General features: G+C 39.5%; 1 protein-coding gene across 1 annotated transcript in view; it reads left to right on the forward strand.

The window, feature by feature from the left end:
- The first annotated feature begins 8407 nt into the window (after positions 1-8407).
- LOC111402183 (methyltransferase-like protein 1) overlaps positions 8408-14665 on the forward strand; it is a 10745-nt gene continuing 4487 nt past the window's right edge. The window contains exons 1-3 of the mRNA XM_023030336.1: positions 8408-8568; positions 9381-11981; positions 12229-12312. Of these exons, the coding sequence (XP_022886104.1) occupies positions 9417-11981; positions 12229-12312 (2649 nt within the window). The 5' untranslated portion in view covers positions 8408-8568; positions 9381-9416. The remainder of the gene's footprint in view (positions 8569-9380; positions 11982-12228; positions 12313-14665) is intronic.

Below are 14665 nucleotides of genomic sequence, written 5' to 3' on the forward strand. Positions count from 1 at the left end.
AACTTCTTTCCTTACTTCAACACTTTAAAGAAGGGTAGGCTCTTATCAGTGGCCCTGGAGATGAAGCGACTGAGCGCGGCTATCCGACCATTGAGGCTCTGCACCTCCTTCGGCTTCTGAGGTGACCTCATTTTCAGTAAGGCCCTAATCTTTACAGAATTTGCTTTGATTCTCCTTTGGTTCACAATGTATCCCAAAAACTGACCCGAAGCCACGCCGAAGGTGCATTTGAGGGTGTTCAACTTCTTTTTATATATTTCTAAGAATCTGAAAGGTCTAGTCGAGGTGACTTACGTGTTCGTTTGCCTGGAGGCTTTTAACTAGCATGTCGTCCACGTAAACTTTCATGGTTTTGGCAATGCATTCGGCAAACATCATGTTAACTAGCCTATGATATGTAGCTCTGACATTTTTTAATCCGAAAGGCATGACTTTGTAGCAGTCCTCTGTATGTGATGAACGATGTGGCCTCCTCATCAGGTCGAAACATAGGTAACTGGTGGTACCCTGAGTACGCATCCATTAAGCTCAAGAGTTCATGTCCAGCAGTGGAATCCACAAGTTGGTCTATCCTCGGCAGTTGAAAGCTATCTTTAGGGCATGCTTTGGTCAAGTTCGTGAAGTCTGTGCACACCCTCCATTTCCCTCTAGGCTTCTTCATAAGGACCGGGTTAGATATCCACTTCGGATAGATGACTTCTCTGATGAAGCCGTTGAGGCTATGCTTGTTGACTTCGTCTTTGAGCGCCTTGTACCACTCCGGGTTAAGGGCTCATCTTTTCTGTCGATGTGGGGTACATGAGAAGTTGATGTTAAGGTGATGGCTAATGATCCTTGGGTCTATTCCCACCATGTCTTCGTGTTTCCAAGCGAAGACATCCAAGTTCCTTTTCAGGAAGTTTATCATTTCTTCTTTCCCTTCGGGGGACAGTGTCTTTCCAATTCGCAAGACCTGACTGGGGTCCTCTGGGTTGATGGAGAAAGTTTCAAGTTCTTCCATTGGGGTCGCATTCGATTCTGAGTCAGTTATTCGGGGGTCTAACTCATCAAAAAGGTGCCCTTCTTCAGGGGCCTCTTCCATGTCGATGTCTTCCTTCTATTCGGAGGTATGCCCTTGTTCAGGGGCGCTGAGCATTTCCACGTCCAAGTCGGCTTCGTTCACAACCTCTGTTATGATCACGTTAACAGTGCGGGGCTCTGATTTCCACAGAGAGTTTAGGTAACATGCTCTGGAGCCCATTTAGTCGCCTCGGACCGTAGCAATTTCATTTCATGCTCAGTTGGGAACTTCATACACAAGTAATGGATGGAGGTGACAGCCCAAAGATCTTTCAAGGTGGGTCTGCCCAATACTCCGTGGTAGGCTGATTTGTGGTCTACTACCAAGAATTTCATGAAATGTTGGGCCACTAGGGAAGCTGAACCCATCTCGATGGGTAGAGTAATTCGTCCTCGTGAGACGATATTGTCTCCAGTAAATCCAAGTAGTGGGTCAATCATGGGGATTAACCCATGTTCAATTTGCATTTTATTGAAGGTAGAGCCGAACAGTATATTCACCAAGCTGCCATTGTCGACGAGCATGCGCTTGAGTCCGTTTCTTGCCACTACGACTCTTCCTACCAACGCTTCATAATGGGGGTGGTGAACTCCTTGTGCATCTTCTTGTGAGAAGGTAATCGGGGCCATCCTATTGGCTTCTTGGGACTGGTTGACGATGTAAATGAGTATTGGTGGATCCTTTGCTTCCCTTATGTAGCTCCTTTGGGCATTCCTAATGTTGCCACTGATGTGAGGTCCCCTAATGATCGTGTCGATTTTCACGACGATTTGACCTCCAAAAAATGGGGCCTGATCTCTCTGTCTGGACTCTCCTCCGTCCCTCAATTCTCTTCTCCGGGGTGACTGGTCTCTGTGCCTCCTCTCTCCCCTGTTCGGGGAGGCGGATCTGCAAGAATGTTCGTCCCTTCTGGAGAGATGTGAGTTATTTCGATATGAGCATCGAGAAGCGTCTCTGCATTCGTTGGTGTCGTGTCCATAGAGTTGGTAGAAGGTGTAGAACCTTGCCCTTTCTAAGGGTCTGTTTGATCACTTATTCTTCTTTCGATTACTGTCAGTACCCCCAGATGGTCCCACCTCGACAGGAGCATTCTCATATATCAATATCGGCACTGCATTTAGCGTGGCAGAATCTAGTGCCTGTCCGGACGTGGGAGCTATTGTGTACCCTGCTTGGGTCCATTGCTAGGTAACAAGGTACGCTGCGAGTCCTCGACCTACTTACCTCTGAGGTGGAAAGAGTCCCCGCGAGGCACTGTTTTGATGATCAATCATCTCTTCACTGACAATTTCAACTCTCATCATATCTACCAGTTCGTCATAAGTGGTGGGATTCTTGCTGCGTACATTCCTCTAGAACAAAGTGTTCAAGTTGAGGCCGTCTTTCAAAACTGAAAGGGCTTCTCTGTTAGTGACATGTTCTCAATATGTGATTTCGTTCATAAACCTGGCGAGGTAGCTTTTTAGCATTTCTCTAGGGGCTTGTCTCATATCTTGTAGGCGTTGCATTGGGGCATCTCATTCTCTACGTGAAAGGTACTAGTTCAAGAATGTCTTTTTCAGATCTGGCCAACTCCTAATGCTCAGAGGAGGCAGTCCGTTGTACCATACTTCGACGGCTCTGGCCAAGGCTAGGTGGAAAGCTCTACATTTCAAAGCAAGCAAGGCTCCCCTGAGGCTCATCTGTGTCATGTATTTGGTGAGGTGCTTTTTCGGGTCCCCTTTTCTTTCATACTTGAGGATTTTATGGGACGTGAAATTTGCAAGCATTGGGAAGCTTCGAATCTCCCTTGAGAAAGGGAGGTTATCATCATCATCATCATCATCAATTTCATAAGATCGACACGGCCCTTCGGAGCCCTCATCATCTTGCCTGTTCTGGGGAGGTGGAGGTGCTCCTCCTCGACTACCCCAATCAACTAAGTTTCTTCTCTCTTTCCTATTTCTAGGTAGAAGGGGTGCTTGTTCTTGCTCTTGCTCTTGCTGAACTGATTTTTGCACTGAGTGAACCCTATTACTAGGGTCTTACCCTATTCGGTCAAAGACACTGACTGGCCTTTGTGCTTCATATTCTGGTGGGAAGTTGTTCCCCAATTGCGGTTCTGCTGGTTGGCTCCCTTGCACATAGGATGTGACTTCCATACCCACTTTTCTTTCGAGGGGATGTTCTCTAGGCTAGCTCATATGGCCTCGGGAACAAGACGCAGGGATTTCATGAGCTGGGTAAGATCCTTAGGGCATTTGGGAACCCTGATGACCTCGGGCTTGCATGAAGAATTCATGCATCGCCATATTTTGAGCTGCGATATCTCTCGTGCCCGCAGCTATTTGAGTCATTCCATCAGTGAGCATGGCCGATCTTTCACCTCGACGACGCCAGTGATCGGGTTTCGGAGCACCTCTTCTTCAGAGGCGTCCATCCTGGGGTTTGTGTCCTCATTACTGGAACTCATCTTATCTACTTCTTTTTCAAGTGTGATAAGAATTTGGATTGTAACTCGACTTTGCTCTTTTTCAAGAACGTACCCTTTTCAGGGTAAGTAAATGGTTTTTCGATGACTTTTTCGATGGAGAATGTAGAACTTTGGACGGGAAGTGTCCCATAGATGGCACCAATCTGTTGACCTCGCGAATTGGACCTCCCACGTGGCCAATCGATAGCTACTCCACGTGATCCTCCCTGCGTACAATCAATGCACGGTTAGACGCACACAGTCGGAGCCAGTGGGAGGTGGTGGCGACCGCATACACTTCGACAGTCAAGTTAGTATCCGGTGATCGGAACAGTGCCCGGGTTGTGTAAGAGAGTGGAGAGGAAAATATATATTTTCTTGTTATGGAGAGCTAAGTTGTAAAAGTTTGCCTATTGTCAAACCTTGGGTATTTATAGGTGAGAAGAACCGTTGGATGTGGGACACGTGTATGCATTTGACAGTGTGAGGCGTCTGCTCATAGGCGTCAATCAGCCGCGTCTATAGAGTGGACGAGTAATAACTTCTTCTGAGTTGAGTTGGCATAAAATTGATACGTCACATCAACTAGACCCATGGAGACGTCAAATCAATTAAGCTTTGGGGGCAGAGAGGATCTTGACACAAATCTCTTTCTGAAAGTGGCGGCGGATCCGCTGAAGGAGAACCTCAGAGTGCATTGCGCTTCGACGTCAAGGACACTTCGTTCGGTTCAGTAGAATTATTTTGTGCCTCGCAGCGTGCGGACATTGGTGGTGGAGTCACTTTGGAACCACTTCGGATTGGTGGTGGACACCTCGTATGATGCAGTGGTAGACTTTTCGAAGTGGTTCGACTAGGGGCGTAACACTTAAAATAATTAATAATTGATTTAAAAGTTATATCATATTTCAGGCGGCAATACGGATATCGGGACAACTTATCAATCGAGTTGATTTTGCATAATTCTATGAGTAGAAAAATATAAATATTTTTAAAGTATTTATAAATTAAGTATGTTATCAAAGTATGTGCAATTCTATGTTCGATTTTATGATTACTACATAAATCTCTTTCATTATGATTTATGTGGAATTTCAAAGATTTCTTGTGGTACATTTATGACTTGAGATATGTGATGTTGAGATCGACCAGAAAAATGCTCGTGATTATATACTTCTTATAATTCACAAAGGGGCCTTGACCGTGTTCTATCCTACATGGAAGGATCTTGACCAGATATTCGTCTTGTGTACATATAGTTCACAGAGAGGCATTGGCCGTGTTCTAGAATTTATTACTAGAGGTCTTGAGACCGATTTTCGTTCATGGAGGGAGCCAACGGCCCGTGGCGAAAGTTCTTAACCCGAGGGGCGGATTACAGATTTTAATCAGATGGTACATTTTTTGTGAATTTTTTCGTGCATTTGATGTGATGAGATTATAGCATGATTACCAGCTTATATTTATATCATGACTTGAGATGATATTTTGCCACGTTATATGAATGTCTCACGTTTTGGCTACAATTATATGATATTATCTTGTGAATTATTCAATGATATGAACTCGATTTTTTATAAATATGTAAAATTGAAAAAGTATAATTATTTTTGAATTTCTCCACTCATTGAGCTATCAACTCTTATATTTTTCCGTAATTTTTCCTATAGGTAGCAATTGATTTTTTTTAGTTGGAAGAGCCTAATGATTTCGAATTGAGAGCCATACGACATGTTGACTATTATAACTCGTTTTGATGAAGCATGAAGTAAATAATTTGGGCCCATCGCATTATGTTTTACATAAGCATTTGATTTTGATGCATTTTTTTGAAGTAACTCATAGTCAACCTTAGTGATAGATTTGACGTCTAGTCAACATCTATCATTGGCGCACATCATGTTTCGGGTCCACTAGGTTGATTCAGGACGGGTCGTGTCATAGCCTCGTTCGATTTCGTGTGTGGCTTTGGGTACTTTGGTGCTTCTTATTTGTACAGAAAGGTACAATGATTTCTGAGCCCAAATTTGATGAAATCTTGGTGTCAAATGTTTGATTTGTTTGTAACCTTTTACAGTGAATAATTTCTGGAATACTTTGTGTATTTTTGATTTCATGGTATAATATAGAGTGTGTCAAATAATTGTTTTATCTGACTTTATATACTTGGTTTGATGCCATGGCTACTAATCCGATAGGACTGCCTAATTTCATGTTATTTCTTTTTTGTTTAAATTGATAATACACTTCCTATGTGCTCTCTTTTAATTAATAAAATTATCTGATTACCTATTAAAAAAAATCTAAAACCTTAATCCCAGCAGAAGTGCTTCCAACCGTCATCAAAACCAAGCAAAATGCTAATATCCATACATGAAAAAAGCCTTAGGTACAGGCTTTTGACGGGCGTATCTTGTCAGTACCCTGCTGGCTTATTTTTCTTTCTTTTTTTCTCTTCCAATGGAAAACCCGTCAAGTGTTATTTCTGTAAAATTTCTGTTGATTTTTTCTGTACTTATAGCATTGTTCATCTATACATAACCTACCCCCAAATGGTTTGGCTGGATAAAATAGTTCAAAATCTTTATGACAAACCTACCGAGTCTTTTGCATCGGTAAAAGAAGAGCTTTTAGTAGAAGAGGAGAATTAAATCATAAAGAGATGAAATACCAGATGCCCGACAAGTCTAAAGTCAAGTGTCATATTGACATGTTACAATAAACCGACATCATTTGCACCCTTCTAAATATGCATTTCTAGTAGCTATCATATTAACTCAGAAGTGACACGGGGTAAATAAAATCAACACGGTAAATGATACAAGAAAAATGTTGTAGAAAATGACTTGATAACTTATGATAATTCATGTAGAATAGAAGTCTTTGCATGCATGTCTATGAGAGAGAATTTTACATGGCACAATTTACCTGAATGATAAGTTCCTTTGACATGTTATCTGAAAGAGGAGATCCGTAAAAACACATAAGCATTTCAAAAGTGGAGTTTCTGATATATATTTGCATATCAGTGTTCGTAGCCTGTCTGTCTGTCTTGAAATTAACAAAGCTACTCCTCAAAAAATTCTAGAATAATGGTATGGTCTGTCATATAATTTAAGGAAACAATAGAAGAGACAAGCATATAAGAGTTGATTTCAGTAGAAGAAAATTGCATTAAGAAATAAATGAAATAGAATTTTCAACCATATACCTTCATGTTCACACTAGAACAACACATAACATTCTTGCTTATAGAAGAATAATTGTCATGTGACATTATTTCATATTATAATATAATTTGAAATAATGAGGCTCAAAACAAGAGCATAGTAACATCACAATTTAATAATTAGATTACATTTAATTGTATGATATATTCAAAATATGTACAAATTATCATATTTTTATTACCTCAAACTTTTTTGTTACATTTTTATTCTCAAATTAACATAAATTATTCGTGATTACAATTTACTTCCAAAAGTTTTTTTTCAAGATAGACTAAAAAATTTCAATTGTCCATTATATTCTTAAATAAGCAAAATAAATATAATGTAAAAATGCGATTAAATATTTGACCATTATTTTAAAGTAAGCTAATAAATTTTTTAGACGAAAATCATAATTAAAGACAATAAAATGTTAAAAATAATAACGCGAGGAAGAAAAAAGTTATAAGTATAAATGTGATAATAAATAAAACTAAAAATGTGGTGTATTCATAAAAGACATTGCCTAAAATATAGCTTACTCATTTCAATCGCGTATTCATATAATAAAATGTTCTATACGTAAATTTAAACTTTTTTCATACTTTTAATTATACATTCTCCTAAGAATCATTATTCAAAATATTACTTTTCTATATAATGATGGTCAAACAAGCCAGTCGGCAATTATATTTCTATCACATTTTTTATTTCTTGTACAACATTTTAATTGTGTTTGAGGTTCTTAACCTTTGTTCATTATTACACTTACGTCTGTAACAGTTTTTTATGTCATTTGTATCCACACACCTTTTCGTTAGTTAACACATTTTACATTAGTTAACACATTTTATGTTTAAAAGTTTATTGAAATTGTTAAAATTACTTATTTTTTCATCATATTTTAAAAATATATATAAATGAAAAGTGCGAAAAATACTTTTTCCACATTTCAAAGTATAAAAACAAAATATTTTGATATAAATTATCATCAATGACGAGGCGTACTAATTAATGAAACATTGAAGAAAAGAATTAGACAAAAACATGTTATGAAAAATAATTGCTATAACAAACAAATTGGCATGAAAAATATTTTCATTGTTTTAAGGAAAACAAAAATTACTCATCCCAAAAAGAATATTTTCCTTAAAAACAAGAAAAATTAGACATATTTTCAATGAGAAAAATAGCAATCAAACACTTCAAAGTAAAAATTTGGTTGAAATACTAATATTTTTCATGGAAAATAAATACAATCAAACACATTCCTAGTTATAATTAAAAGGTGGTATATTAAGTCCCGTTTGGTAGCAATTTTTATCTCAAAAAATCAATTTTTTTATCGTTATTTTATTATTTCAGCCATCATTTTTTTACTTTCTGACTTATAGGTGGAATCCACTTTTCTTCTAACTATCAAAAAATCAATTCTTATATTCACTATTAAACAAGTCCTAAATAAAAATTATAATGACTATATTGGGTTTATTCAATAATGATTATAAAATTTGATTTTTTAATCATTAGGAAGAAAAGTAAAATCTATCTGTCCGTGAAAAAATAAAAAATAACGATTGAAATAATAAAATAACGGTGACAAAATCAATTTTTGAAGTTAAAAATCACTATCAATCCGGGGCATAATTATCCTTCCAGTTTCCTCAATTCTCGCATAAACCCGATAATGCCCCGGTACGAGCCTAAATGATTCGGGTTCAAAACACTATTAGCCCGATTTTTCTCTCCTTCCGCCTTTCTCCTGTCGTCGCCTCCTCCATCTGGGTATTTCTCCTTCTCCTCCTCCGCCGCCGCCATCCACCACCGTAATAGCGCTACCACTTCTAGTGAGTAGATTTCTCTCTCAATAAAAAGTAGAGCATAAGTTGTGTATTTTGTTTTTTTATATTTGTTTTTACTTTTTACTCGAAGTTAAGTGAATGAATCGGAAATGGGCATTGCTTCATTTGTTTTATTTGCTTATCTTTTTGTTGTCATATATTCTCGGTCTCATTTTGCCTTAATTTTACACCGTCGCCATATTATGGCAATGCGAATCTGATATTTCTACGTGAATTTGGTTACTTAATTTAAGTTAATTATGGATACGTATTTTGATTGAGCTTTAAATTGTAAAATTGGGTTAGTAATTACCTGTGCAAGGATGAAAAATGGTTTAATTTGGGTTAGTAATTACCTGTGCAAGGATGAAAAATGGTTTAATTTGGCATTAGATATCTAGAGTTCATATAATTTCTTTACTGAGATGCACTTTAAATTGGTTCGTCTCAAATTTTGAAAAATAAAATCACTTAGAGCTTGTCACCGTGAAATAGAGAAAAAGATTCAACGGGAAGGTTCCTTTGTTCTCTGTAATTGTCGGGTTGTTGGATTACATTTCTTGTTCTCTATGGAATGGACTACTTGTCACGTATTGAACTTGATTTTCGAACTTTAAACGTGCTTATTTATTTTTAGTATCTGTTAAAAATTATTATGTTGACTCCCAGATGTCAATTTCTTTAGTTATATATGTGCTGTTAATGTGTAAAGTATATCGATTATGATTTCCGATTCCCTCCTTTTCAAGATTTCTTAATTCTTAGGATGCTTCTTGTCTGCTGATTATTTGTGACTAAATTGAATTTTTTGCTTATAGAGCTGAGAGATCGACTTTTGAGGGTCTCTTTTGCTAATGGGTTCACCTGAACGCACAAGGAGATCTGCGAGACAGGATGTAAATGAGGATGTAGAGGTGAACATTGATAGTGTCAGGGAGGATGATGAGTGGGATGGTGATGATAAGAGAAAACACCGGTCAAACAAGTCAAGGAAACCTGGAAGTGGGGAAGACACTGATGTTTTGGATGGCAGTGCTAGAAAAAGAAGTGCGGCTGACAGATATGAGAGTCGAAAGAGAGTGGCTAGTTCGAGCAGAGCTGACAGCGATCAGGATGACTATGAAGCTAGAAAGGAGCGCTCTAAGCAGATGAAGAAAAAATTAGAAGTAAATGCATTGGAAAAAATGAGCAGTTGGTATCAAGATGGAGAAGCAGAGAACAGACATGAGAGTGGGGACAAATCTGAGAGTAGAGGACACAGTAGAGCTGATGAAAGGGACAGAAAGAAACCAAATTCAAAGTACTCAGATCATGATTTTATTGATGAAAAGGTTCAAGAAAGAGATTCTAGACATTCAGATAGAAGGGATAGTGGCAGAGAAAAGAGACATGGGTCTGCCGAGCATGGAAGAACCTCTCACAGAAGATGGGATGAGTCTGATGCGGTTGGTAAGTCTTCTGGTCCTAAGCTGGATAGTTCCAGAGAAAGAAGCGACTCTCTGAAAATTGAGCCAGCCTATAGCAAAAGCATGGATTTGGTCTCAATTGATGAAAAAGGTATTAAGTCTCAGGACAGAGAGGAGAGAGGAGCTGATTCAGAAAAGAGTAAGAGGGGGAAGTCTGAAGCTCTGGAGGACATTGAGATATGTGCTGTGCATGAAGATATATCAAGTAAAGAGAGATTCGAGGAGAATAGACAGTTGAGAAACTCAATTAGTCGAGATGTTGACATCCGTGAGAGGTCTTTCAATGCAGATGAAGAGGCGAGAGACAAAAGTAGGAGAGAGGTTGACAGTTCCATTGTGTCCAGGACACCTGAGAGGAGTGGAAGGCGTCATTATGAATCAGACAATTTTGACATGGATTATGAAAGGAGCACTAGTTTCAGGAGGAAAGAACAGGGTAGAGATAGCTCGTGGGATGATAGATCCAAAGAAAGAGATGAAAGTTGGGGTGACAAAAGTAGGGATAGGGAAAACATTAAAGATAACTGGAAAAGGAGGCAAGACAAGGAAGCAAGAGATGGGGAAGTAGCCTATAATCTGGGAAGAGATTGGGAATTTTCAAGGCGTGGACGTGAGAGGATTGATGGTGAAAGACCTCATGGTCGCATTGGTGGTAGAAAAGATGGAAGCCGGACTGAAGCTGTGAAAACCTCATCAAAGTATGGGATATCAAATGATAACTATGATGTGATTGAGATCCAGACCAAGTCATTTGATTATGGAAGAGAGGAGTCTGGATCAATTTTTGCAAGAAGCAGTGATGTTGTTCTTCAATCTGACAATAAATCAGCCCCACGTGATGAAGAGTTTGGTTATTCAAGGTTGGAAAGGTCAAAAAACACTCCTGCATCCGGATCGTCTGGTGAAGGTTCAAAAGAAAGATTCATGGATGGTGGCCTTACAATGCCAGATTCATGGAGAGATGACACTGATAATCAGACAGAAAATTCTAGACTCCAGAGAGGTGTTGGGTCGAATCATGGTGCTGCAAGCCAAAGTTTTAGCAGTGGCTCACAACTCCCACTTGGAAATCCAGAGCCAGGTTCCTTCAGTAGAGGTGCTTTTCAAGGTGTCAGGGGAAGTAGAGTAGGGAGAGGGGGAAGGGGTAGGCATCCAGGGAGAGACAATCAACAGGCTGGTATTCCAATACCCTTGATTGGATCACCATTTGGACCGCTTGGAATGCCTCTTCCTGGACCTATGCAATCTCTAAATCCAAACATGTCCCCTGCTCCTGTTCCTCCAATTTCTCCAGGAGTATTTATTCCACCGTTTCAACCTCCTGTTGTTTGGCCTGGAGCTCGAGGTGTTGAGATGAATATGCTTGCTGTTCCACCTGGTCTCCCACCTGTTCCTCCTGGGCCATCGGGACCTAGATTTCCCCCTAATATCGGAAATCCACCAAATCCGGCTTTGTTTTTCAATCCATCAGGACCTGGAAGGGGATCGATTCCTAACATGTCTGGCCCTAATTTTGTTGCTAATGCTCCAGCAGTCCGTGGACAACCTCAAGACAAAGCCCCTGGGGGCTGGGTTCCTTCTAGATCTAATGGACCTCATGGCAAAGCTCCTTCTAGAGGAGAGCAGAACGATTATTCTCAAAATTTTGTCGACACTGGTATGCGTCCCCAGAATTTTATAAGGGAATTGGAGCTCTCTAGTGTCGTGGAGGACTATCCAAAGCTTCGGGAGCTTATACAGAAAAAGGATGAAATTGTTGCCAAATCTTCCTCTCCTCCTATGTATTATAAGTGTGATCTGCGGGAGCAGGTGCTTTCTCCAGAATTCTTTGCGACCAAGTTTGATGTAATTCTCGTTGACCCACCTTGGGAGGAATATGTTCACCGAGCTCCTGGAGTGACTGATCATATGGAGTACTGGACATTTGAAGAAATAATGAATCTCAAGATTGAGGTAGGTATTGCATGTATTTCTGATGCTCCGATGTTTCTTTATTTTTATATCTTTTCATAAAAATGTTATGGTTGTGATCCATGTTGCTATTCTTGACATCAATTTAATGTATCACTTGAATCGTATTCTCTTTCATTATTTCCCCTTTGAGTTAAATTATGCACCCTCAGGACCACATTCATTGGTTATTATAATTTTTTCCTTTCTTACTCTGTATACATTTGATTCATCATTTTTCTATCTATAGGCAATTGCAGACACTCCATCTTTCATCTTCCTTTGGGTTGGTGATGGTGTTGGGCTAGAGCAAGGCAGACAATGTCTAAAGAAGGTAAAGAATGAGTTCTCCAAGAAGATAAATTACTTATGAATTGGTCACGTTTATGTTATTTTCTTTTTGTCAATATTTACTGCCCCACTTTTTTGTCTCTTTACTGCCCCTTAGTTTTGGTAGGAACCACCCGAGGATTTAATGAAATAGATGAATAGCTGTAGAAATTATAGAAATGTATTGATGGTAAGATGAATTACAGAAATAAAGGAAATACAATCAGCCTTTCGAGAGGACTCTACTCTCCACAATATAGTTTTCACTCACTAATTTGCATGCTTATGCTCCTCTAACTCTTCCCTATTGATAAACTACTTGTAACTGGTTTTCCCTCCCCATTCAACCTCTCTCACAGAGTTTGTTGCAGTCAAAGCCTTCACCTATCTTCTTGACCCTTGTAGAATCTTTTTATTTAATTAGGGCCTATTAATTATCCGCTGCCCCAAAATTCACCTTGTCCTTAAGGTGGAAGTGTGGTTCAACTTCAAAATTCGAAATTCCATATGGCTGAACCATTTTTAGAGTAAGCTTGTTATAGTTGTTAGCCTGTGTAGCCAATCGTCCACCTACCATTAAAATGTTATTCATACAAATTCCATAATCTGTCGCACCCCTTTGCGGGCTTTCCAAAAAATGAACCAAGGTGATAGGAACCACGTAGCTCGTAGTGTCTGTGGTCTGCAGCTCCAATTGACCAACCCACTTTGCCGAAATGAAGGTAAGTGTAGCTCCACAACTAATCAAGACTATTACTGACAGCCTCAAAATTGAGCCCCTGATTTTCATGGTTTTTGATGTGGTTAGTCCTCCCACATAATTGAGTGATATCTCCCCTAATTCACCTACTTCGTCCTCTTTATCCCCTTGAACTTTCCATGGATCATCTCCTTCCTCTTGTACCACCAAAATCCTCAGCTCTTATTTCGACACCTATGCCCCCAATTATATTTTACATCACAGCGGTAACACCAGCTTGTTCTCCTCTTCAGATGAAGCTTGGTGTCGATGAGTTTCTTAAATGGAGGAGCACCCTTCGCGAATGTTAGTTGTCAGATTAAGCTTGCTGCTGGTTTTGGGTTGGTTTGGTGTGGTGGGTGGACTATGTGGGTTAATTGAGTGTAAAAAGGGGCTTGATAAGAGTGTACTAGTGGGCTAGAAGCTGTATTTAAGTGGTTAGAATTATGTCTTATTTTATTTGGGCCAAAATTGAGTTGTTTCCCAGACTCATTGCATTTTTCCACTTGTTGGGCTAACTCACTATTTATGGCCTAAACCCCTAGGCTTTAGCATCTCACCTCAGCCCTCATAATTGGTTTCAACCCACTAATCAAAATGCGTCCATCACCGCTTCAGAATTTGTTTGCAACTAATATCTCAGAAATTGGCAATTTGAGCCCACGACCGCATGTCTCTGTCTTTCTCAGTTCTTCTCTGCAGTTCCAATTGTTTGCATTTGCCCAAACTTCATCAGGTTGCCGTGGAGTTTCAGAGGTAAGAATTGGTTCGGCGAATTGGCTTTTGCCCCTTTTTCCTCTCTCCCTTTGCTCTGCCACTGATGATTACTTCATCTCCACCGATTTTGTTCTCTGCAGTATTTTGCTCACGGAACCTACTCCCCTTTGTCCTCTTCCCAAGCTCATGGGCTTGGATCTGTTCATCAGAATTCATAGGCAGCAATTCTGTCACCGCTGTATCTCCTTTCCTCATACATGACTGTTTACATGCTGAAAGTTCCTCAACCATGGAGACCTCCTTCCTACAAAATTGATCCCACCTCAAGCACTTCAATTCATCCCAAGTTCACACCGGTCGTAGTTGATCTACCTCCTATAACCATTTCCATGTTTCGCAGTCTAAACAGGATGTTGCCGCTTCTATTTTCTCTACCTCCAATAATTGGTTACTAGAGAAAATATTCTCCTCTTTAGAGATCTATCACTCCCTTGTGAATCCAATCCTAAATTCTCCTCTCGGTCTCCCTCTTCCAGTTGCTTATCATCCTTTCTAATTGATTCAATATCGAGCCCCACCCAACTCTCTTCCATTTCCTTGCTGAAATTTGTTGTCATTGCCATAACATCGTTGCTCTGATACCAGTTTATAGGAACCACCCAAGGATTTAATGAAATAGATGAATAATTGTAGAAATTATAGAAATTTATTGATGGTTAGACGAATTACAAAAAAAAAAAAAAAAAAGATATCGTATGTCTTAATTACAGTTTACCCCATAAAGAACGAATTCGTTCCCTAAATTTTTCCCAATCCTCATTCTGTCGAGAGGAAGTGATGTTCAATTCAGCCGCGACGTCATCATCATCAACTTCCAACTTCTTGTACTGCTCGACCAAGG

Source organism: Olea europaea, chromosome 10 (genome assembly GCF_002742605.1).
Source record: "Olea europaea var. sylvestris chromosome 10, O_europaea_v1, whole genome shotgun sequence".
Classification (NCBI taxonomy): domain Eukaryota; kingdom Viridiplantae; phylum Streptophyta; class Magnoliopsida; order Lamiales; family Oleaceae; genus Olea; species Olea europaea.